Here is a 27,164-nt window from a genome sequence, read left to right as displayed (position 1 = left end):
TTAAGAGTGACCATGCCTGCAAGGCCGAGCCATGCCGTCCGATCAATTCGAACTCATTAAATTTGTTGTTCCCACCTTCTCCATTGTTGGGTTTTTCTCCACGTTAAATGTTGAAAATCTATTTTCTCAAGTGTCTCGTGTTCAGCTTTGAGGATTGCGTGGTCGGGGCACAATGCCGCTACAAACTCTCCATACACTTGGGTGAGGCTTAACCTGGTCGTATATCATGTCACTAGCTCTAAACGTGAATGGCAAAACAGTGTGATTGCTGTTCACTAACGGTGGGAGAATATTTACGTTGGCAATATCCTCAGTATCATGAGTGATTGTCAAACCTAACATTGAAGAACTTTGGTTAGCACCAAAACGTGTGGGTTTGAATACATACTGTACTAATGTATGCTCGATTATTGTTATCAGGAACTTATCATTAAAGGAGTTTATAGATCCTTCCGTGGTAATCTCAGTCCAACTAATATCAGGTACATTAAAGTCTCCTAATATCAAGCATCTGTTATTTGCACTCCATAGCTGAATGCGCTCTAAAATAAAGTCATCAGCTAAGCAGATAGGGCTGCGACAGATGACACGGAGTATAAATGTACCATATCCGATAGCCAGCTCACAGTTAACGACTTCACAAGTTCCATTATCATGGGGTTCGCAAACAGAGGAGCGGATACTTATATTATTGGATATATATAAAAGGACGCCACCTTCTTTTCTACATCTATGACTATCACTTCTTGAGTAGTGGTACCCGGACAATTCTGGGGTAATGTCGAAGTCATGTATCGACCATGTTTCTGTTACAGCTACAATGAGTGGCCCCTTATTTGTCCACTAATGATCCTAGTTCACAGAATTTATTTCTTAGACTACGAGCGTTGGTATAAAAAACTAGGAGAACGGCCTATCCATACAGGCCTTGAAAGCATTCGCTTCCAGGACCTGACTATCCGAAAACCCACTAGCCGGAGACTTTCCTCACTTTTCTGCCGACGGGCTTCTAGTCCAGCTAGTTCTCTCTTCCTTTTTATTCTATCTTCGAGAGACATATCAGGTCTAACTCGGATGTCGGGATTGTCGTGACTACGAGCGCTGCTTAACAGAAGATCGCGTTGTTTCTCCGACCCTAGGATTACCTTAAGGAGTCTATATGGTCGGTGTTTAACACTGTCGTCGGTCGACTTACCTATTCTAACAAATTTTTTTATATGCACTGCTTTACAGTTATCTGGTAAGATGCTACAAGTATATCCTCCGGGCTTCTCCAAGTCTAATCATGGGATCGGGGTCGTTTGACTCCAGCAATTTGCTCGCAATAATATCTGATGATATTAGATTCTTCTTCTCAGTCATGCCAAGGTGGGTGTCTCTCTTACTATCAGACTTTGTAGTGCATTTTATGACTCACAATGGAAATCCACCAGTGACTTGTTAACCAGCAGCGTACTGCCTACAGCCTTTTTCTTCTCATTTCATTTTCTTCGTACTGCAGTCCATTTTTCATCACTCAGGACAGCCACACCAGGACTACTTAGAACTTACATACTTACTTACGCCTGTTAATCCTCGTGAAGGAGCATAGGCCGCTCACCAGCATTCTCCATCCAACCCCTGTCCTGGCCACACATTCCCAGCTTCTTCCAGTTGTTATTAATCTTTTTCATATCTGCGTCTATTTCCTGACGTAATGTATTCTTTGGCCTTCCACGTTTTCGCTTCCCTTCAGGATTCCAAGTTAGGGCTTGCCTCGTGATGCAGTTTGACGATTTGCGTAATGTATGTCCCATCCATTTACATCGTATTTTCCTAATTTCTTCCTCAGCTGGAAGCTGGTTTGTTCATTCCCAAAGAAGGTTGTTGCTGATGGTGTCCGGCCAATAGATGTTGAGTATCTTGCGTAGACAGTTATTTATAAATAATTGTACTTTTTTGATGATGGTTGTTGTAGATCTCCAAGTTTCAGCTCCATACAATAGAACTGCCTTGACGTTCGTATTGAAGATTCTCACTTTGATATTGGTTGAAAGTTGTTTTGAGTTCCATATGTTCTTCAATTGTAGGAATGCGGCCCTTGCTTTGCCAATCCTTGACTTTACGTCTGCATCTGAACCTCCTTGTTCATCGATGATGCTTCCCAGGTATGTGAAGGATTCTACATCTTCCAGAGTTTCGCCATCAAGAGTGATTGGATTGCTGTTCTCCATGTTGAATTTGAGGACCTTGAATTTCCCCTTGTGTATGCTGAGTCCTACTGATGCAGAGACTGCTGCTACATTGGCTGTCTTTATCTGCATCTGTTCGTGTGTACGCGATAGGAGGGCTAGGTGATCTGCGAAGTCCAAATCGTCTAATTGATTCTGAGTTGTCCATTGTATTCCGTGTTTTCCCTCAGATGTCGAGGTCTTCATAATCCAGTCGACCACCAGAAAAATTAGGAAGGCAGAGAGTAGACATCCTTGTCTGACTCCAGTCCTTACTTGGAATGCACCAGTCAACTGTCCTCCATGCAAGACCTTGTACTGTAGTCCGTCGTATGAGTTCCAGATGATATTGACAATCTTCTCAGGAACTCCGTAGTGCCGAAGAAGTTTCCATAACGTCCTCCTATCCACACTCAAATGCATTTTCATAATCAATGAAGTTGATGTATAGTGACGAGTTCCACTCAACTGATTGTTCGACGATGATCCGTAGTGTTGCAATTTGGTCTGTGCACGACCGATCCTTACGGAATCCAGCTTGTTGATCTCGAAGTTGGGCGTCTACTGCGTCTTTCATCCGGTTCAGCAACACGCTGTTAAAGACTTTCCCTGGTATTGACAGTAGTGTGATGCCTCTGTAGTTCTCTCATGTGCTCAGATCTCCTTTCTTTGGAATCTTGATGAGGTGTCCTTCTTTCCAGTCCATCGGCACTTGTTCCTCCTCCCAAATCTTTTGGAATAGAAGGTGAAGCATGTTTGTAGTTACTTCGATGTCTGGCTTCAGTGCTTCAGCTGGTATTTTGTCAGGTCCCGCTGCCTTCCCGTTCTTGATTTGTCTGACGGCCATTCTGATTTCTTCCTTCGTTGGTGGTTTGACGTCTATGGGAAGATCTGTGTGCTGCTTCGATGTCCGGTGGATTCATTGGAGCCGGCCTATTCAGGAGTTCCTCGAAGTATTCTATCAATCTGTTCCGCTGTTGTTGAATGTCAGTGATTGGCTTGCCTTCTTTGTCTTTGACCGGTCTCTCTGGTTTACTGTATTTCCTTGATAGTTTCTTCGTTGTATCGTCAAGCTGTTCCATATTTCCTTCTCTAGCAGCTTTTTCCGCCGTCGTTGCTAGTTCTTCCACGTATTTCTTCTTGTCGGCTATAATGCTCTTCTTCACTTGTTTGTTTGCTTCTATGTATTCAGCTTGTGCTTGGACTTTCTCTGCTCGTGTTCGGCTGTTGTTAATTGCTGTCTTCATGTTCTTCCTTTCTTTGATCTTGTCCAGAGTCTCTATAGAGATTCACTCCTTATGATGGTATTTCTTCAGGCCCAGAACCCCTTGACACGTTGAAGTTAATGCTTCTTTGATACCTTACCAGTTGTCCTCCACAGTAGCAGCCTAAAATACGGACATAGTTTAGATTATACAGTTAAAAATTAAGGGACTATCAACTGCACTAGTATAATATTAAATTCTCAGGTAGTTGCTGACTGAACAAAAGTTTAAAATCAAAACTCCGGAGCCTACTAAAATTAACACTTAACGAATATTTTGGAATCGAAATTTATAATATAATAAGGTAGCTCTGATTGTTTAACGCTGCCAATTTCTGATAATTTCGGATCACCTAATGCAACAATACCTATTTTTTCCACTGGCTAATCCTCAATCAACACTATAACTAGTTAAACATAATAGTTTCAGGATATCATCATAGAGTATCGTCATGACTTGACAATCACGTAATATGATTGATAAAATCAATGAAACTATGAACAAAATCGGTCAGGAAATTGACTTATAATTTCAATGATTAAGATCATGAGTCAGTTGAAGCTAGACCACCATGGAAAAATTGGAAGCACTGGATGGCCGTTTCGTCTTATTGTGGGACTCCTCAGCAGTGCGCATCCACGAGGCTTCGCGAGGTATATCCTGGAGTTCTAGTGAGAAGTGACCAGTGGAGTTCACCTGGGTCTGTTATGAGACAGTGGTTAAGTGCTCGCGCGCGAAACCAGTAGGTCCTAAGTTCGAATCTCGCAGGGGGCTAGGTCGTGGATGCGCACTGCTGAGGAGTCCCACAATAGGACGAAACGGCCATCCAGTGCTTCCAGGTTTTCTATGGTGGTCTAGCTTCAACTGACTCATGATCTTAATCATTGAAATTACTATAATGTCCACAAAACCCATCTGACTTATAATTATCACTAGTGTTGTTTTTCTTTTATCTTCATTCACTACAGATGGTTACAGTATGTTTCTCTATCAGTTGCTCATTCAGTAAATATCTCAAATCCTTGTCAGTCTAGTTGGAGGTTAAGCGACACAATCATGCATGCAAATAATCAGTATAAGCAGTCCAGCAAATCTCCTGCAAACTGAAAACATCAATGTCGAACTTACCCGAACACTGACTAAGATTCAAGCCATTGTCATAGACGTGAGTTGGGAGTGTACTCCCCTTGGTTACAACTTATGTTCTCCCTGAAAATCACATGAGCATCGCTCACTGTTAATCACCTTGTAAAAAGCTATTTAACCGAATACACCTTGCAGCACTACATCACCTAGTAATGTGACACAGGCTTAACTGATTTCAGTAACTTATAATCACCATATCTCATTTAAATCGTATTCTGCCCGTATACGTGCAACTAACTTGTATGCCCATCAGCCGGCAAGTATAAATATAAATAAATAGTCTATCGCAGATCAGAACATTGAGTCTAGAGCATGTCTCTTACGAACACACTCATGTTTAACGATTTTTCCTAGCTATCTGTCCAAAATCCATATAATTATCACTCATGTATTTAAATTTTGTTTTGATAAACATTCATGTGTATTAGTACTATTACTAAATTCTATCACGGTCAAGTAAAAATGAGGTTGAGAAAATCTCCCCGTAACTAAATAAACCGTATCAAACTAACTGGAACACTAGTTGGAATTCTCCACGGTAATATTTTTGTTCCTTCAGTTAACCTACTAATACATATGCAATTAGAAATCAACTCATATGGACAACATACCGGCATAATTGTAAATTGATTTCATAATTTAAACCAAAACTAATACCAATATTAATATTTCTACAACATTTATTACTTTAATACTTCTAAACACAAAATACTTACTACCTATACGTCAAGTTATTAACCAACGGATATTAACACACATCGTTTTATTATTATTATTGCAATCCCATCTTTTTAGCTCAAATAATCTTCACCCAAATTTTCATTTTAAGCGTGTTAAGCATGAAGGCAGATATCTTAAAATTATTACATGCTGCCTCCTTCTTCTTAATTTATCTTTCAGCTTATAAATCCCCGGAGGATTCTACCTATTCTTGGTAACTTCCGGCGTGCGACAATTCCCATCCAATTTGGTATCGAACCAACACCACGTTGATTCTGGTGGGAGAGTGGTGTAGTGGCATTGGGCCATAACCACAAAATCCTCAAGGCTGAATACGGAACTACTTGGAAAATAGATATTCGATATTTAACTCGGATAAATATCTAACGATGGAGAAGGTGGAAAGAATGTATTGAGTGAATTAGAGTTGATCCGATGGCATGGCTTGGCCATGCAGGCATGGTCCCTGTAGAATATTACCTTATATCTTCTATTCATATTAAATATATTGTTCTTTCTCTAGTCTAACCTTGTTCTTCATCATGTATTGGTAATTGTTAAGATACAGTGAGTTGGTGTAGTCGACGGTGTGACTTCCACGTAAGATCTTATAGATTAGGCAGTTATATCATGACAAATCTACAATTTTAGGATTAGATAATAATAATATTTATTTCTGCATGTGCAGGTACACGCCATTTTTACAGGCATGATCTATAAATTACAACATCTGTTGGTTCAAAAAGTGCTTCTCAACTTATTAAGTTTATAGTTGTTATAAAGTATACTCGTAGGGCGCTTGCTGTAAACAGTGACCTTAAGGGGACGCGTACGTCAAGTTTGTTCCAGACGTCAGAAGTTTCATAGCTGTGCCCTCAGAGCGAATTTCTGAAGAAAAAAGGAAACAGAAGAGCAGCAAGGCACTTGGATATGAACGCCAAACGTCGCTTAACATTGTGTAGTAGAACGGACAGAGGTATAACAAATTAAAATAAATTCATATTATCTCTCGTTAGAGTGAAGTGAAGTCAAAGGCTCCATATTAGAGAATGCAGTAATAAAGAACAATGAGTTGTGTCGGTTAACAAGTTGGAGTAAGCTCACATGAATGAAGGGAAAACAAGGTTGGTACAAGGAGAGCGGTTTATTAGAAAAGTGTGCATATAGAGGGTGAAATGTTGAGAATACTAATGACCATATCTTTTATTGTCTAATTTTTTATTTCTTTTTTTGTCCATCCGATGCCAGCCACACAATCCTAGTGTAAAAGTTCGAGTTAGAATGTTATAGGTTGTCTTAGTGGAATAGCCAATCCAGCATAATATTGGAAACGTGAGTCTGAGTGGTGAGCGTAGGAAAACAATCTATCACAGATTGATTGACTTATTCTCAATCATAAAGAACCTGATACATACAAAATGTTCTATTATTAGAGCAGTACTAATATCATAGTAGGCCATAATTCTACATACTAATACCGAAATGAGTCTAAAAACACACGCCATTAATGAAAAGGGTAAATAGTAATGGATAAATCACACCCCCTGTTTTAATCTGATTGGTTATATTCATAGGCTTAGATGAATAAGATCCAAAGCGAACAATTTGGCTACGTTTTACTACAAAAGGATTTAAACCAGGATAAAAGAAGATTTCGCATAGCAAATGGAGAAAGTCCGGGAAGAAGAAGGTTGTGTGGGATACTGTCGGAGGCCCTACTAAAATCGAAGTACAGAATTATCACTGACTCAAACATAACTTTTCTGGGCAATTTGGTCAAAACATTCCAGGTGCCATATGAAGCACGAGCGCTTAGTCATAAATCCGTGTTGAGGTCGGACAATCAAACTTGCCAGAAGTAAAAATGATAACAGTTGGTGCGGATAGTCTTTGCCACGGTTCTAGCTAGCACGGGTGTCAGGTTAAAGGGTTTATATTTAGCAATATCACTACATGATCCTATTCTGAATCAAGGGGTGAGAAACTATGTAATAATAATAACATATTTCTGCAATGGCGAGTACACGCCATTCTTACAGGCATGATCTATGAATTACAACATTTATTGTTTCACAGTATACGTGTCAAATAAATATAGAATATAAAAGTGAATATCAGTTCATTCTTTCAGATATACTGAGTAATCTTCAAAATATTCTCCAAATTGGCATCGCATCCACGTCACAAACGAGATCCAATCTCCGCATAATTGTGTTAGGATTTTGGTTGTGCTCAGTATTTATGCGACGCGACTTTTTATGGTTATAGTTGTTATAAAGTAAACTTGCAGAGCGCTTGGTGTGGACTATGACCCTGAGAAAACACGTACATCTAGTTTGTTTCAGATGTCAGAAGTTCCATAGTTGTGCCCCCAGAGCAAGATTTTGAAAAAAAGAGAAACCGAGGAGCAGCAAAGCACTTGGATATGAACGATAAACAATACTTAACATTTTTTAGTGGAACAGACAGATATATGATAAATTATAAGACTAAGTTCATACCAGCTCTCGTAGCTAAGGTGAAATGTGATCAGAGGCTCCAAATGAGGGAATACAGTGATAAAAAACAGTGAGTCGTGACATTTACCAAGGTGAAGTCAGTTCATTCAGATAGACAGGCCCCATAGTTCGTAAGTAGGTTGAACAATTTTAAACAAATAATGGGAATTCTCTACCACCATGTTTCACAAATGATGAAGGAATCCCATCAAATCTACTGTAATAATGTTTTTCAGGGCAGTTATGGCTTTCTTGATGTTGGTGGACATGAAATCAATTTTGGGTGGGTGTCTAGATGTCAACAGTGAAAACGTATTGATAGAGATTTTGGACTCAGTGTTGTGGTATCGCAAGAGATGTTGGCTGCATTGTTCATAAATGGTATCAGAGTCGTCAACAATGCTTCCATTAACTACGAGGAATCTGGTTGTATTGAGGGAATCTGATTTCACGCGAGATTTGAAAGGCCAAATTATTTATATCATTGGGTTTTTATTATCTAAGGCTTTATTTTCCATAATCGTAACATACTTGCGCTGAGGTGAGTCATTTACATCAAACAGGTATGCTCTGAAGCGCATATACGTCATAATGCATGTGTTAGTAGTTTTTCAGTTTTCTCTTAAAATTCCTCAAAGTGTTTTAGTCCCTATAAGCATTGCAAATCACATGGTCGATAATTGGAGCAATGCAGTCAAGATAATACGTCAGATTGTGATACGATTCGAAAAATGAGGTGTCAATCTTTTTGTGGTGAAATGAGATTCTCATAATGAGCATCGGATGAGATTTTCCTTGAGCTTCCAGGTTTGTTGATCAGACTGCCTGCTCCGGTACATTGTTGCAGCGTTCGAGTTCAATGGTGTAATGTTTAGAAAATGCATAATACTCTATGACCACTCATAAAATTTCACGACTGACGTGCACTGAGATAGGGATGGTGTTGATTGCAAATAATAAATGAAGTAAATAATTCCTTCTAGTCGGATTCCAGACATATTTTTCCCATCCACAAAGTTCTGGTGTTTCAACTAACTTGTTATATCAACCTGATACCGAAGTCAGATTCAATATGACGTTTTTCAGAATAAAATTACCTCACACGATCTTAAACGTAAGCTATTGGTGCAAAACAGTGAAAAATATGTTCGTTAGCAACTTTTCAAAGTTAGCATCAGTAATTGTTCTCTGTGTTTCACTGGTCAATTGTTGCGGATGGACTAAAGCCATATAGTAAGTCAGCTAGTTGTACATCACAGCTACGCAAAAGGGAGAATCGTCAGGTGGTAATGTCACCTAGTTTTTTTGTGCAGCGTCACTTCGATATCTTTAAGGATACAACATTCATTAACTAATCGTAATACTGGCATCATCAGTACAAAGAACACTTATTACTATCATAATCAATCCATTGATACACGAGACTTTCTTTTCGCTCTTTCTTTTTTCTCAATTTCCTTCTACACGAATTTGATTATTAAACATCCGAAGTTTATAATTAAAATCACATTGTCTTCTACCGCATTTAAACAAATCAGCTTCTCAGATTAATTTTATTTTCTCTACGTATATGTGACTGTGGTGTTTGAATTAACCGGTGATTCTTTTGTACTTGTTGAATGCTTGATTTCGGATTCTGAATACAATACATTCGTTTGTGCTCATCTAACACTTCTTGATTCAACTGCGTTATTTCGAGGATTCTAAGTTCCTACTAAAATTCAAATAATTCGAAACACTATATTGGCGTCGCGATGGAGCCTGCGATGGAAAAGTTAGATATTCATTCAACTTCTGAAGCTTTTGATGATTATTTGGAAAGGTTCGAAATCTGGGCTATGACCAAGGAAGATGCTGAGGGTGTTAGTATTGTGGCACATTTCCTCACATTCATCGGAAAAGAAGCATATAGCTTAATAAAATTAAATATTATTCTTCGACATCGAGTTTGTAATTGAGATGTAATATCTTGTATTACACTTAAATTAAGTAACTTTTCAGAAATAAAGACCTATTAAAACAAGTGATAGTTGTAAAAAGTAACCCCCAAATTTATTAAAATGTTGGTTAATTGTGAGAATAAGTGTAAAACAACTTTTAGTCATAACAAAGATGCAAGTTGAAATTCGAAATTTGTCTTGTTACCACAGCTGAACTCATCGATCCTCTAATCTTATGAATATGTGGAGGTAACTAATAAAGGATCTACCTCCAGTGACGTTCTAGTTCAAAATATATTCTCAAGACCTTAATGTCCTCAAACCACCGAGTTACCGCTCGTTAGTATTAAGTAGGCATATGAAAATAAGGAATTTGTATTTGACAGTGCCAGAGGATCTAGAAACGAAAGATAAACATGTACTTAAACAATTATAAATGATAGAAAGTAAATTAGAACAACAGCGATGTTTGTTGGTTTAACTGTGAATGAATTAATGCTATTTCATGCTTTTCAAAGATCTGTGAATCTCGAACAATCCGTCGTGCATGCAAAAAGACGATATCTATATGTCACATTACTTACGAAAGACGGTTGGCACGTGATAGACATTCTTTGTCAAAACGATTGTTTTCGTGCATTAAGCAAAGAAGAAATCGTAGTGATGGGATTCTCTCATTACCGTTGCTCAGGAATTGAGATATACTATAGGGCTTAGATATGGCAAAACCTGAGGTTTTATTAAGCTGTTTCAGTGAGGTTTATGCTCAGGGTATTGTAATCAGCACTTCCGACAGCCACACCATTGTGATGCCAGCTATAGGACCTGTTCAGGTGTCTGAGGAAGCCATTCTTCAAGTGCATGTTAACCTTAAATCTAGTAAGTCACCGGGTCTTGATAGGTTACGACCGTGGTTGCTTACATATCACCCGGACTTTATTTCGGAACCACTCACGGTGCTATTTAACATGTCACGTCTCTAAACTTAGCACCTTAGGGATTGGAAAAAAGCCACAGTTAGGTCCATATTTAGGTATAGAAAGATACAGGTCGTTCCTCGCTACTGAACTATCAGTCAAATTAGCATAGTAATTAGGGTATTCGAGAAAGGAATTAAGCCTAAGTTACTAGGTGATGTAGAATTACACAATCCGTCAACACCGGGCCGATTGAGTTTTGGAATACGCGTCGATGCTTAACTATCTAACTGTGAGAAAGTATTGAACAATAGTCTAAGATGGCGACTGATATGCCCATATGATAATCATGGATTTTGGCAAGGCATTTCATAAGGTGTATCACTTAAGGCATATGCAGGAGTTCTGGGGCTTTGGAGTAACAGGTGTCATACAACAGTGAATAAGAAAATCCTCCTTCGGCCGGAGCTAAAAGGTGAAGGTAAATAGGATACTACCTGGATGGAAACCGGTTAAAAGTGATATACCCCAGAGAACCCTCTTATGTCCTCTATTTCGTTTCTTTTCTACGTCAATGAATTACTAAGACTAATTGTTGCTTGCAAACAGATATTAGAACCTGGAAACCACAAACAGTAACGCTGCTCATCATGATTACCATGTTGATCTGGACTAGTCGGTTAGGTAGTCTCGATGTTGGAATTTGGAAATTAATCCTAGAAATTGTGCACTTTGGACAAGGCACTGGTTACCAGTATGTTATTAAGGGTACATCGCTCCCAAGGGTGCTGGAATAAAAACTCTTAGGAGTAAATGTAAGTCATTACTTCAAAGCAACTGCGCATCGCAATGGAGCAGCTGCCAATGGTTTTAGAGTGTTATGGTGACTTCATCGAACACTCAAGTGTTTTGACGAGGTTGTTTCAGGTTTTATAACCCACCTATGTGAGATCTAACTTAGAGAATTCCATTCAAACAGGCAGCCTTTGTCTTGTTAGGAATGAATTTCCAACGTATGGGAGTAAGGTTAGTGACGTGGCTTCTCGAGCTCTCATGAGCGCTTAGAAAGCTTAAACATTTCCCCTTATCGCAGAACTCTAAGTGACCTTGTATTGGCATTCCGTACCTTAAATAATAACTCGGGTGTAAGCATGTCATATATTTTCGTTGCCACCAGAACTGATCATCTTCTAGGTCATCACAAGAAGGTACGAAAACCGCGACCAAACTACTCAGAGTGGGATTCTGTTTTTCTCATTAAGTAGTTAATGATCGAGATGCTCCATCCGAACAAGTAGTATCAATTCCATCAATGAACACTTTATGGAAGAAGCTGCATCTCAAGTAGTGCAAAGCAAGCTGCAAGAATTAGCACAGATCAAATGGCCTACTATCCTGATTAATGAAGACTGAGGACTATCAGGAATTTGAGTGATTGCCGTTCCCATGGGAACTGCCTTCTTTGAAATATGACTGTGGCGTGGTGTCGAGTCCCAGTTGACTATGAACACCACTACAAAGAGACACGTGCCAAATAAATCATAAGGCGAAGATTGAATGTAACCAGATTTATTCGTTGACGATCTCGTGGTATCGAATGAATACTGAGATCGTGCCAAGAAAAGGTACAAGCGGAATCGGCAGGAGAAAGTACGTGCGAACGGGGTCACGAACCGCGAAACGGTCATAGAGAATAATGGAAGCACAATATGTCTGTCACTAGCACAGTTAAACAAACGGGCACAGTAAAACAATCATTGGTACAATTGGTTATAATAATAATTGTTTTCCTTAAACCAATCGTGTTCTCTTGATAAAAGTAGGTCACTACATGACAATCAGTCACTTCACAGATGTAATCGAAAGAAGAGTAGAGAAAAACAATAGTCTCTGTTTTTATTAATTATGTCCTGGTTATCTGTCCTTATAAACGAAAACTGGATTATCTGTAAGGTCGTATGAACGAAATTCGATTCCTCCGCTACATCCGCATGTTTTGTTACGGTCATGGTGGACGAGGTAATTTGCCGTAAATGAGTGGTTTTGGATGTTTATGGACATCCCGGGTGCTTTTATACATAAATACATATAAATAACGGACTTACCTTTAACACTTCAAAGTGTAAAGTAGTCCATCTGCGACATGTCGCAAACTACAGTTACAACTTAGGAAACTCCTCTCTAGTAGTATCTCAAGTCGAAAAAGATTTAGGAGTCCTGGTGCCCCATGACTTAAAGTCTTACGCTAACTGTGACAAAAATGCCTTCCGAGCAAACCTTGCACTGGTAACGTTGAGGCGCATTTTTGGCCAGTTTGACGGAAGAACTTTCCACACAATCTTCAATAGTTTCATCCGTCCCCATTTAGAGTACGGAAACATAGTACTCCCCCCTCACTCCAAAAGGACAAGGTCACTTTGGAGCGTATCCAACGGCGAGCCACGAAATCAGTTCGAGGACTCAAATCTAAGCCTTACGAAGAACGCCTCCGTTCACTAGACCTTTACCCATTAGAGTATAGGCGTCTTAGAGGTGATTTATTAATGGCTTATAGTATTCTTAACACTTCTGGACATCCTCTTAAACACCTACTTAAGCTTAGTTCGAATAATAACCTAAGGGGTAACACCCAGAAACTGGAAACACAACATAGCAAGACGGAATGTAGACACAACTTCTACTCCTTAAGAGTTGTCAAAAGCTGGAATTCGCTGCCAGCCGAGCTAGTCCAAGCGACTTCTCAGGAGTCCTTCAAGAGGCAACTTGACCTATTCTTAAGGACCAAGGACAGCATCACACTATAATTTACCAATTTCTTTTCCTCTTTTATTGTTAACATACCTAGGTTCCTGCCTGGAGGATTTGGTGATCCCCTGCTACTAGACACGGAAGCCTGTTAAGCGAAAGCTTCTTCTATTCCGTCCACAACCATTTGAATCTTAGTAGCGTCATACGTTTTAGAAGATTTCCATTACAGATAATTAAAGCATGATTAAGTAACTTATTTTTGTCATAATAGCCGTTCTTCCAAGCTAAGAAAAGTCATTGTAAGCTGCCAGGCTACGTTGAGACGTGAATTGTCTTTGGCGTGGTATATTTCATTGAGTTCTACTTTTTTGACTACAGTGTATGACTAAACTTCTAATATTCGTTAGCTTATTTCAACAAGTAACTTATTACAACAGATGTTCAGGTTTTTAACTTCTCCAGTAGAGAAACTGAGGGGAACGTAGTTGAAGGGAGGAGAGAAAATCTTCCAAAACTCTGTAGATTTATTCAGCACAACATATGACGTAATAATAGGATTTACCAGATCATCCGCAATAACGTTCCTAGCATTGATTTACTCATTGGAGAGAGCCGGACAAATACTTTTCTCCTGTCTTATGAGTTTCTTGTTAATCTCTGACTCAAATAGATTCTTTATCTCCTGAATGTCAAATGTAATAATCTGAATATTTTTTCCAGATTCAGATGTATGTAGTGAGGACAGAAGGCTCATGGCCTATGTTATTTCTTTTCTAGTAAGCTACTGTGAATGATTACTCTTCTTTTGGACGAGTCAATTGAAAATGCAGACACCACTTCTTCGGGTAACGGGTCCCAAGAATTGATGACTTAATGTGAAAACCTGTGTGCCACGGGTATTTTGTTCGTTCTTGATTTTTCTACTCACCTGCTAATTCCTCTGAGATGTCCCGATCTATTGGGAAGGAAAACGATTTATTAGGTCCAAAATCATTTATTAGTATTCTATACATAAAAATTAGATCAGGACAGAGTAAAGAGGTCCAGCTTTTCAAGCCGCTTTTTGTATGATACACCCCGGAGTTCTGGAATTGCACAGATAGCTGCCCTCTGTACTTTTCCTAGGATATCCGAGTCACCTTTTAGACGGGGGCTTGCAGCCTGAATGCCAATAGTTAGATTGTGCTCTCTAGGTTTATTTTATTCATCCGTCCTTACTCATGTTTTTCCAGACGAAAAGCTTGATAATCCAAGTCGTATATTATTTCGATTTTTAGATCAAATATATTCTGAAAAAATAAGCGTATAGAAGGATAACTTCAACGTCCGGTTATGCAGTTTGTATACTTTAGTTGTGAGTCGGTCCTGAGAGCTGTAACATTGGTACAAGAGGGCTGTAACATTGGAACCACACATTATGTAGATTACAAACATCCTCAGTTCAATTTCGGTTGAGAACGATTCCGGGGTTTCGTACGTGTACATTGTATTTATTATTAAGGAAAGTAAGAGAATGATAATCACTCGATATTTGCACCACTTTTTTGGTTTGATCGAAAAAATACTGCTTCTGCGTATTACTCGTTTACTTCCATGTTATTGTTGGTATGGAGTATTTTATCAAAAGCCTTTGTAGTTCCTTCAACTCCTCACAAAGGACTGAGATATATCCAATTTAAATAATGATCGGCCTTTATATGTTCTAATCTTATGGTCAGTTGAGTTGTACTGAACAAGGTTTTAATGTACCACTTGATTGTCATATCGGATGACCACTTCATATTTGCTCAAGGGTAGCTGCTTGTCTCCTTGTAATTCGTTGTTGTCTGCCTTTAGTTCGATAAGCATACGTGTATCTTCTACTTTTCAGGATTCCGATGATTATGAGTCCTTACCCAGTACTAGTCCACTGCCACAACACATGTTTGCAGGTGCATGTGCAGGTATAATGGAACATATTGTCATGTATCCTGTCGACTGTGTTAAAGTAAGTTTTGTTAATTCAACTTTTAACTCTTTGTTTAAGACTCGAATGCAGTGTCTGAGGCCTGTTGGTTGCTCTAATTACCCAGGTTTACTAACTGGTCTGTATCGTCTAATCCTTCAGGAAGGAGTACCAGGGTCGCTAAAAGGTAGTGGTGCAGTGATCTGGGGTGCTGGTCCGGCGCACGCTGCTTATTTTGGATGCTATGAAAAAGTGAAGTCAACCTTAGCTACAGCTCCCATAGGATCGACCCATGTAAATCATATGATAGCTGGGACTTGTGCAACTTTACTGCACGATGCTATCATGACTCCTGCAGATGGTAAGTAAGCGAATACTATGTCGGAAGTATCTTTTTTCGTCTAAGGTTATCCATGTATCATACGAACTGAAGTAACCAACCACTAGACTTAATCATATCGAAAAATTTTCTAAAAAGAACTCAGTCCAACAGTTAAAAACCTTGCTAATTTTTCCCATAAAAAAGCATTTACTCCATCTACATGTTTATCTCGCCGTGTCTTGAAAGTGTGTCAAACAATGTCACACAAGGTACTTTATGAATGTATTATGAAGATCAAAAGCACTTTATATTCCGTGTTTTTACATTCTAATGACTAGCCACGAAATTACTTTATCTCTAAGAGACCAACTTTAAAGATATATTAAAAAGTAGTTCTTTCAATACTGTACTTCATGTGATATCACACCGTTAATAAGTATCTGTTATTATTTTTCACCATTTGACAAATACAAATAAATTCACCTTGTTCAGAGTTGTCACATTAACATACTGTGACCAAGTAAAAAAGTAGAGAACGACAAAATCAATGTGACAATCTCACAGCAAACAGTAAAGAACCAAGCAATAAAATAGCCTGACCTTGGAGTTTTTAGGCATGTGATAACCAATAGATTTAATTCTTATTGAAAGATTAGTTGTAGCTTAAAGTAAGCTGAGTTATTTGATATGTTGACAAAGGATCTATGAAGTTGGGACAGAAAGCTTAGTATATTTCCATACATTTCTCATCGTTAGTCAATATCGTCTTAGTATTGCTTGTTTAATGAATAATAATTGGAGTCATATCCTGAAATAAGGAACCTCTAACAGTTTAATACAATCACTCAGTTGAAGTCTTATTTTCATCAGATTATCAGTTGTTTGCTAAACGACCATAAATGTCGAGTCATGAAGTTCGATTTACAGTTTATGTCTCCTAAACCAAACTCGTGATTATAGATCAGTTATCATTTTAATTCATTCTCATGTTGAATTATATGCATTGTTTTTTCAGAGTTAATCACTGATATCTTGTCAGTATTTCCTGAAAAATTATTTAACTTGGTTTAGTTCGATTCACTATATTGAAACCATCATAATTGTATAACAATAAATGTTTACTGAGTAGTTGATAAATTCTGTCTTCCTGCTTTTGTTCACTTTACAATTAACACAGCTGTGAAACAACGTCTGCAAATTTACAATAGTCCTTACCACAACACTTTTGATTGTCTCCGTCGAGTGTGTTTAACAGAAGGACTCGGCGTATTGTACAGAGCTTATTTTACACAATTATCCATGAATATACCTTATCAGACAATTCATTTTGTTTGTTATGAACATGCTCAGAGTCTAATAAATCCAAATCGTCAGTATTTACCTTGGACTCACGTTGTATCCGGAGGTATAGCTGGTTGTTTTGCTGCTGCTTTCACAAATCCGTTAGATGTTTGTAAAACTTTACTGAATACACAGGTAAATTCATGAATATTTCTGTTTGGAAAGACGAATTATTTCTTACAGTACATTTTGAACTAGTACTGTTATATGCCACAAATTCTTACTGTAATCTACAGACGTTAAGGTACTTAACATTGTACGTTTATAAAATCTAAACCAAAATTTTCATTAACTGTGGGAAGCTATAACAGATTGACCATTATTTCAAATAGGCCATCATATTATTGTGTGGCAACAAAAATGAAAATTCCCCTATTTCATAAATTGACACCTGCCATAGAATCGCCCACAATTTATTTCCATTCATCAATAGCTTCATTCCTACTTGAGAATTTTAAGTAGCATTCTGTTCTTATACGATAGAATACATAGATCCCGGACTTTCGATCTAGTGATTTCCACAATCGATTTGGATTCTCGATATTCACCAGTATCCAACAATTTATGATATTGTATTGAGTCGTCAAGTCCCATTCTCCAATTACATTATATGAATTTCTAAGGAATCTCTTGTTAGAATTTTATTATTCATTTCTCACTAGTACCTGATATTTTCACCCGATATTACTTGCACTCGAGAAGTGTAAATTTTGGTTATGTTCATCCTCCTGATGAATAAGAACAGTGGTTTAATAATCAAGTCATTTGATTTTTAAATAATATTTTTTTGGTTTTGAAACCTCTCTCCACTCCAATTTGTATATCAGTAGTCTCCACACACATTGGGTAGCTCAAAGCTGAGTTAAAAATTAATCTGAGTTCATTGATATTTCAATATGAAATATATTTCATAAGTCTTACAATTTATTTCTATTTTCTGGTTTCGCTTTTTGTTTACAATCACTCATAGGATCGGTGTTTTCAAAAGAATATATGTCTTGGTCACTTCACACAGTCATCTAATCCTGAATTCCGAGGTTTGTTTGGCACAGCGATATATGTATACCAAATGACTGGTTTAAGAGGATTCACTAGAGGTATAAGTGCTCGAATCCTAACAGCTGTTCCCGGCACTGCTTTATCCTGGTCAGTTTATGAATATTTTAAATGGCGGTTAAAAGCACGAACGAAAGCTTTAGGATCTGATTTTGGTGAGACTAGTGGTGGTAACAGTGTTCATAATATTGAAATTTTACCCATGGAAAAAATGCGTGTAACCGCCAGTTCCAAATGGATTCCTGATTCCACTGATTTGACATACACAGCAACAGTTAATACTACAAGTGGACGATCAAGTTTACAAGAGAACACTAGATAAGTCAAATTATTACTATTGCTGTGAAGTAGTAGTGCTACATATGAAACGTTTAAAATGTTCCATGCTTTTTATTCATCTGCTTCCTGTGATGATGATGATGATCAAGTATCCACATAGTGGATCAGTTTGTTCACCACCGACAAAACTAGTTTACAGCAATAATTGTTTAAGTTACATAAATTTCCCCGCTTACCATACACAAAACTTTGTATAAAGAGATGATTATTCCTTACATCATCTTTCTTGTATAATTAAACATTGCTTTTATCTTTTCTTTCCTCTATCTTCTCGTTCAGACTGATTTTAATCCATGTGTACAAATTACATTTACTTTTAGTCATTTCCTGTCTATTGGTTTGTTTGTTTACCCCCCCCCCTCGAAGTTGGCGGTCCAGAGAAATATCATTATGTTGATGTGATTATTACTACTAAATATAAATAGATATTTTGTTGATGTAGACATTTTAATCTTTTTCCACGTTCATTCCATAACGTCTGACAATTATCCGATAGAATGTTAGGCAATCCAGTCAGTTTGTAGTTTTCCGTAAGCGTGCGTACTTGGAAATGTTGTCGAGCTATGTAAATAAATGGACTGTTGTGCATTGGTCATTTATTCCCACATTTTATGAGATTCTCATTGGCGAGACTACGGGTTATTTTCATGTCTTTGCTACTTTAACCAAAATACTAAATGTATGTAAATGAGATCAAGATATGTTATGAATATATACGAGAAAATTATCATTTGATTTGCCTTGTTTTACTGAGTCTGCGTCTTACCACACGATTGCTCACCCAGTTGTTCTATCACATACGTTATGTTCTAAAATATATTCACCATTTGTTAATTAAAATGGTTGGTGTGAAAGGATCTGTGAATAGCAGGAGCAAATTTAAAGGGCAATAACGAAGGAGATTGTTAACGAACAAGTTGGAGCCGTGGACATTGTTAACCTTTTGTACAAATCAAAAGTTAATTTGTCCTCGGAACAAATTAAGGAGAAGTATAAATGGCTTTGATTTTTATATACCCGGAAATGTAATCACAGAAACAAAGAAAAAAAATGCCCTAGATCAGTTAAAAATGATCTTTCAGGATAGTTGGGACAAATTTAACGTAAACCTAGCTGCCAACTTTTCACTATTGGCTTACATCGGAGTAGGTTAGAATTAAAGCTATAAGCAATTAAGTAAAGATATGACATTAAACCATGAGCTAGTTGGTATTCAGAGCAAGTCGTGCTAATTGGTATGAAATTCTTTGTTGGGATTTATAACATAAGTTATGGTTGGAGGTGGTACGATTTGGATCTAACACCAGTAGTAGAGTTGCACTCATTTCCACCATTCTCTAAATCTTGAGGTCAGTGTCAGGTTTTTGCATGATGAAGACTTGTTTAATTTGTATCCAATAGACCAATTCATGTCATTCTCTGTTATTGATCGTATCACCTGTATAAAGCCTGGAGTTATGCATTATCAAAATCTGTTCCATATACGTTACAGTGATCAATAGAATGGACAAAGATGTTGATTGAGGAGAAAGGAATACCAAATATATTATATAATCGACTACCTCGGAAATGAATGATGTAAGTTATTAAGAGCATTGTCTGTTGATCGGAAAAAAGGTTTAGAAACACCTAATAAAGGCGATAAAAAAAACAAATCAGTCCATGATGCAGATCTACCAATTCAACAACCTTCGAAATCCTCTTTAGTAACAATTATCATGTGCTTTCTTGTTCTCTCCACAAGACCTGAGAGTCTTGAGTTCTATTCTTTGTGGTATCTTGGATGAGTACTGCTGTGGAGCAGTGTACTAGAATGAAACGTCTGTCCAGTGCTTCCTGATTTTCAGCTGTTACCTACCTAAGTTCAATCTATGATGGGAAACTACGAATATAGAAAATCATTTTCTGAAGATAGGTAAAGGATGACACTGATTAATGATGAATTGGTAGATATCATTGATCGGTTTTAATTTTTTCTGATTGGATATATTGCTGTAGGTTTTAGTCAAATTATATCAATTTCATGAACTCGATAGTAGCCTCGTTATCATGTTGATAGTATTTCGAAGATTCGAGCATTTATACTAATTATCAAGCCTGGTAAGACTACAGAATTTAATATAGCATATAACCTAACCATCGTTTAGTTGAATAAAATGGGTTCAAATCATATTGAGAGACAAGGAACATTAGAACTAATGAAACTTATTTGGTGGAGTTATATTCTCTGAGCTGTCTTGTTTAATCAATAGGCTTTCATTGTCTATCTATACAATATCATCAGCACAAACTTCAGATAGAAGTGAACTGTTTGAGTTTCTCCGTATATGACTAACAGTTTGTTTCATCAACATTTAATTTTATAGTTTGTTGTGGATATTTTTTACTATCATTGTCTGAATATTTATTTTGAATGTGTTCTCAACCGACCCGATTCTTGACCTGGTACTTGTTTATAATTTTTCTAATTTGTTTGGAAATTTGGACCGACTTCGATATGTTTATTTAATCCCTAATTGATCTAATTGTTAAGCTTCTAAAAAAATTCTGTGATTATCTTTGTAGTCCATTTTGTCCAAGATTTCAATATTCCCCTTAGGGGACGTACGTCCACAAGTGCCTTCAGCCATTGATATAAACGAAGACAAATGGTGTTTCACAACCAATTAACATTTAAGCAAATGAACATGATACTCTTTACAGATGTATTTCAAGAAGTAAATACCATATTTCATTATTTTGTGTAACAGATTCAACCAGTACTGAGAACTTTAACATTGCTTTCATCTTTTTTTCCCTATGGAAATACCAGTACATATCCTTACCATATGATTTAATGTAAATTGTTGTTTGACTACTTCTGACTGGATAAGCTATTTCATCATTGGACTAATTAATACAAGTAGTCCAATCATTCTTCTATTGTAATTTCAGTTTGAATAAATATAAGGTACTAATATAAGCGAATTTATTTGTTTACCAATGGTATTATTCAATCCAATTCATTTTTCATTATAATATATATTTGTTTGGTCATATCAGTCGGAATCATAAACAGAACTTGAATTTGAATTCATTAGTATAATAGATTGAGTCTCAATTATTGTATGTAATTGAAATAGTTCAGATAAATCATATTAGTTTATTTAATTGATGTAGGATTGTATAACGTTTTAGACTGGATTTACCGTCATTAATCATATCAAAGTAATTCTACAGCTTTCAGATTAAGTTTTTGTAACGAATATTAAATCAAATTGATCGCTACCACACTACCACCTATATTGTAATGAATCAAGTATTTATTATCCAATATATATATATACTGATAAAATGCACTTTTAATTTGTGTGAACTGTCAAGTAAACATCTCTTTCAATATTTAAAACAAAAGAAATAACAGATCGATAGACTCCTTACCTATGAGGTTCTGTAAAACAAACTTTTTGTTAAAACTTATCAAGGTTAGAGTAAATATTGATTTTACGGTCTTTGTAACCCAACTGGTAAAATCTATTCCTTCATATTTATTCTGAGAACCAATCAACATCGAGGTGTACAGGACAAGCTGTGAACCACATGTGGAGAAATTCGAACACTTCACTTCTAACTGAAGTTTTTGCTGATGACATCGTTCAGAAGAAAAATGAAAGCTTCACGACCAAACCATTCAGCTCAGAGAACAAAACTCCATCAAAATCATCCAACTGAATTACAAATCTTCTCCAACATCTCAAGATGATTTATCCAAATTTTGATAAAATATAATTAATGAATAAATTATCGAAATAAATATTAAGATTTGTTGTTTGAACCGACAACTTGAAAGACGTATGAAATATGTTTTTCTCAATAATACAGTCAGTCAGTAACAACGTAGAACGTTGTACGTACGTACATCAGTTCGAGTTGCCATACCAAGTTGGTCACATTATCAATAATACAAAGACATTTAAATTAGTTATGTACGGTATGAACACGAATTTCAACGTCATTATCATCGAAAATAACAATATACAACGTCCTAACAAAAATTTCTGTTGAGAACGTTGAAATTAACTACCGAAATCAGTTATTCGTTAAACCAATGTTGTATTTGGATGATCAAGAAAATATACCAAGGCAATATCGAAATATGCATATTATTTAAAATGTAGCGCCATTTACATAGGAGACCTCCTGCTCTGGATATTAACATAGGCCACATCTTAATTAGATTGAAAGATCAGTGTTAGGTGTCATTGTCCTATTAACGCTCTAGTTATGATAACCCAAAACCAAAGAATATAAATATGATTAATCTGGACTTATTTTCAAAATGGATTGCCTATAACTTTTTCAAATCACCAATACAAAATAGATTGAAGCATATATCCACTAATATTCATATCTTAGGCTTTTGAAACATTGATGAGCGATGTTAGTTAATGTAGGATTGAAATGAAAAAAAATTAAGAGTGACCGAATCAAGAAGTCATTTACTGTAGGTATGAGCAGCACAAATACATACAAACTACGTGGTTGAGTCTCACATGATAACCGCTACCAGGGATTAGAGACTTTGGGTGACAGAACTCAGAATCAGCCAGAATGGGGTAAATGCATTCGTAGAGATAGTGAACTCAGGCGGGGTAAACCAAGTTATTGTTTTACACAAAATTGCAGAGTTCTTTCATAAAATGTAAAAACCATATATTAAATACTTTATTTACAAAAATTATAAATTGTCCTTTACATCCTTCATGATTCTTGCAATTGTCAATTCCTTCGTGTTTCTTTTTCTGTTTTCTTCAGTTTAATCTTCTCAACCTTTTACTGCCAAGCATTTCATTTCTGATCGGAGTTACACACAACTTATGTCCGTCATCACACATTCACTCTTCGTCTTCTTCTTTATCTTAAGTTGCCGTAGTCCTTCATGTATACCTTTTAACTCTATCTTTACGAATTGTATTCTCAATGTTTAGTATCTCTCATTATCATTTCCCCGACATCATTTCAATTTCTTCAATGTGCACCCCTTTACATTCATATCGTCGTGCTAACATGGAACTTAGGACAGAAAATATTTAAGTTCTACATCGATCTTGACCGAGTGAAGCCTTCAGAAGAGATAAGATTTGAGTAAAATAAGATAAATTCATTTGTTTTCGCTAAATTCCCACCAATCGTTTACGATTTATAGCATTTTAATTCCGAAATTAATTATAAAATATAATATGTAATAAAATTGGCGAGAAGTTGATTTAAACACACCAGAACCGTATAACAAATAACTAAATGAAGTTAAAATGAGTAAAGAGGGTTGATGGAGACTTTTGAATGTTATTGAGATCACAATCCAACCTAAGTTAGATAAATATTGAAAAGTAGGATTCACTGAATAGTTATTTCGTCCTTCCATGATACTCCTTAGTAGTAAGGATCCATAACCCCACTGGGGATTGAATTATAACCTTCAATTCTCGTTGTGAGTACTTAAACTATTGAGTACTGAGTCGATATCCAATGGTTTACATAGCTAACTTAGATCAATTTACAATATTAAGCAGCTATCTTACATTGTTTTAGGTAGCTGATTATTTCACAAACGATGCGGTTGAACTCAATCGGTCATGAGTTATAACTAGAAATCTGGCAATTACCAGTCTCTTTCTAAACACCTAGTTTTTAAAGGTTATCTAACTTAAGTGTGCACTGTATATCAGATAGAATAATATTACAGGATGACCTAAATTCACTGGTTGGATAGATGGTCATTAGAAGTTAATTCTAACAAGTGTAGTGATACAAATGAATAACTGTGACCATTTATATGACTACAATGCCTAAAGTAATGGGCTATAAAAGTCTGAAAGTCTTAAGCAACGAACTCAAAACTACGAGTAACTGCACGGCCGCCACTGCTGAAGGTTTTAGGGTCATATGGGCTATTCACAAGTCATTTCATTACTTGAACGAAAAACGTCTAGGGTATTACACCTGGTTTTTGTGAAGTCGGGGTTGGAATATGGGACTCATGCAGCGAATCCTTGTCTCAAGTTTGAGGTGGGTATGCTAGAACGAGTTCAACGGCGAAGGACCAAAATAGTAAAAGGTCTCTCTGCCCTATCTTATGAGGAAAGGCTGAGACACAACCTGTTTCCGTTATCTTACCACAGGTTACTGGGAGATCAAATACTGGCTTACCGTATATTGAACGATAATTTTGGTATTATTATGCCTTATCTTTTCCGTTCATCTAGGACTAACCATCTGAGATGATATTCTAAAAAAGTTCAAAAACCGAGGTCAAATCATTTAAATCTGTAATTCCGTTTCCCACACCGAGTAGTAAATTACTGGAATCCTCTACCAGAACACATAATACCAGCACCTTCTGTTGATGTATTCAAAAAGAGATTGGATCTCCACAGTACTACGAACTCCAAGGATTAATATAGTTCGATTAACTTCCTATCTTTACTACTAAAAACTGAAGACTTAGGTGGGTTCATAGTCTCATTAACAAAGTTAAATCGATTGAATACAATGTTTCAATCAAATGGGATTCAAAAAAAGTTTTATAAAATTCATTTAGGTAGTAAAGAAGATTTTACAATTTGGATAAAATAAATAAAATGAATTAAGTTCGGTTATTTCAGAGAAATTAATAAAAATTATGCACTTGATACAATGCCCAGATATGAAGCCTGACAGATAGATCTTAATTGATTTGAGAATGAGTAACTTATAAACTAATTTTCTCCAATCGTCTATAAGACATTATATCATATTTATTTTGTATTAATATTCTGTATATAATCATATCGTTTTATTGAGTAAAAAACAATTCATTCTTCCAGTAATTGATCTTGTTCTTTATTTCAGATCATTCAGGGAAGTAAATCAAAATTACAGTCTTATGAGGAATCATCACTCTAATACAATATATCATTTTATTTATTTGTCAATTATTATTCTCAGAAGGGGTTTTGTAGAGATTGTAGTAATTTCAATAGTTGAGATCATGAGTCAATTGAAGCGAGACTACAATCTCCACAAAACCCCTTCTGATACTAATCAACATATGCTCACTAGTGACTGACTTCAAGATGTATATCCTGGAGTTCTAGTGAGAAGTAGTGACCAGAGGAGTTCAACCGGGTTTGTTGTGAGATAGTAACTCACTGATGACAATGGTGGATGTGTCACTCAATTTCGTGGATTAGTTGAAGTTGGACACTAACACCGTTGGATGCCGGCCCAGTGGTCTAGTGGTTAAGAGGTCGCGAGCGAGACTGGTACGTCCTGGGTTCGAATCTCATAAGGCGGGATCGTGGATGAGAACTTCTGAGGAGTCCCACGATAGGATGAAACGGCCGTCGAATGCTTCCAGGTTTACCATAGTAGTCTAGCTTCAATCGACTCATGATCTCAACTATTGAAATTATTATTCTGTTTATTAAATTATGACAATTGAATATTCACTCATAAAATAATTAGAAATGTCTATAAGAGAAATCGTAAACAGTGAAAAAATAGATGGTGTAATCAAATAAAGATCCCTTTATTAAATAGAAGAATGGACAATTATATATCGTATAACTATGTAACTCAGATTTTTAGGTGTTTCATAGTTATCGTTTTAGAAAGTTTGAGAATCAAGTGTATACGAATTTATAAAAAATCACCATTCAAATTTTTTTAATTTTCTAATTTCGTCTCGATAACGGTTCATAAGTTCTTCTAAGAATATAGATAGATCCTACTGACAAGTCCTGAGAAGGAAGGAAGCAACCATCGGACAATACACGGAGACCTGTTGATCAAAACTATATTATTTCTGAGATAATTTGGTCTAGAATTTCAGAATTATTGAATGATACAATTTTAGTAATATAAGATAAGTATAGAAATGTTTCTTTTCAGTTAGTTCCTCGTCATTCCTCTACACTAATATGTAGGGTTTACAATTAGGAGGTACAAAAAGCATTAGCAAATACATTATGGTAGACAAATTTAACAGTGTCTCTGTTGTGGATGCGGAGGAATAGACCAATAATTATCATGTTAAGTCCAATGGTGTCCTTGGACTTTAAATGGACATTTCCTATTGGTCGATATCTGTTCACTTGTTGAATATTGTACAAAATGTTGTTTTCTATTCTATGGTACGATGTGGTATGCTTGGTTAGTATATAAATAGAGTATGTTTGAAATATAATGATTCATATCTCAGAGGCTGTGGCTTGTGTTCTGAACTCAACTGGCTGGGCTGGACAGGGAAGCAGGACCAATCAGAACTGTAGGCCGTTCGTTCGTGTTTACGTGTCACTGTAGTCGATCGATAAGTACGCTGCTCTCTAATTTTCCAGTCAAGGACACAACAATTAGCACAGGGTAAAAATCGACAGCAACCTAAAGTCATAACAGTCTCAATATCTTTTAAGAATAGTAATCAGTCAATTACATCGAGTCTAAAAAGAGGATTACATAATTAGTTAATTATAATGTCACTGCATGCGAATAAGAATTGAATAAGTTTGAAATTACGCAAGTGAATATGATTACTTGGTGTTACTCGTAGCATGTGAAGCTCATGTAATTCACGTGTTTAGTTCAGAGTCAAACTGATTAGAGAATTTTATGCACATGGAGGTAATTATTATTGTTTAGTGATGATTCTTAATTTACTTTTATGTAAATAAAGTGACCTTTGTAAACATTTATTATCA

The 27,164-nt window shown here is 36.5% G+C and overlaps 1 protein-coding gene across 1 annotated transcript; it reads left to right on the top strand.

The window, feature by feature from the left end:
* The first annotated feature begins 12,243 nt into the window (after positions 1 to 12,243).
* Positions 12,244 to 21,736, top strand: MS3_00007320 (uncharacterized protein). Its single transcript, XM_012938302.2, has 5 exons — positions 12,244 to 12,715; positions 15,315 to 15,431; positions 15,471 to 15,750; positions 16,889 to 17,187; positions 18,023 to 21,736. Exons 1-5 carry the CDS (start codon positions 12,704 to 12,706, stop codon positions 18,428 to 18,430), a joined length of 1,116 nt encoding a protein of 371 aa, XP_012793756.2. The 5' UTR covers positions 12,244 to 12,703; the 3' UTR covers positions 18,431 to 21,736.
* Positions 21,737 to 27,164: the final 5,428 nt, after the last annotated feature.

The sequence above is a fragment of the Schistosoma haematobium genome, chromosome 4, assembly GCF_000699445.3.
Source record: "Schistosoma haematobium chromosome 4, whole genome shotgun sequence".
In the NCBI taxonomy this organism is placed as follows: Eukaryota; Metazoa; Platyhelminthes; class Trematoda; order Strigeidida; family Schistosomatidae; genus Schistosoma; species Schistosoma haematobium.
Note: the sequence above shows the minus strand (reverse complement) of the source record. Positions and strands in the feature narration are given on the sequence as shown.

Excerpts from the sequence above, each read along its gene's own strand:
- MS3_00007320 (XM_012938302.2), top strand. Across the intron at positions 15,432-15,470 it reads ATCCTGTCGACTGTGTTAAA|ACTCGAATGCAGTGTCTGAG; the intron begins GTAAGTTTTGTT and ends TCTTTGTTTAAG. Across the intron at positions 15,751-16,888 it reads TATCATGACTCCTGCAGATG|CTGTGAAACAACGTCTGCAA; the intron begins GTAAGTAAGCGA and ends CAATTAACACAG.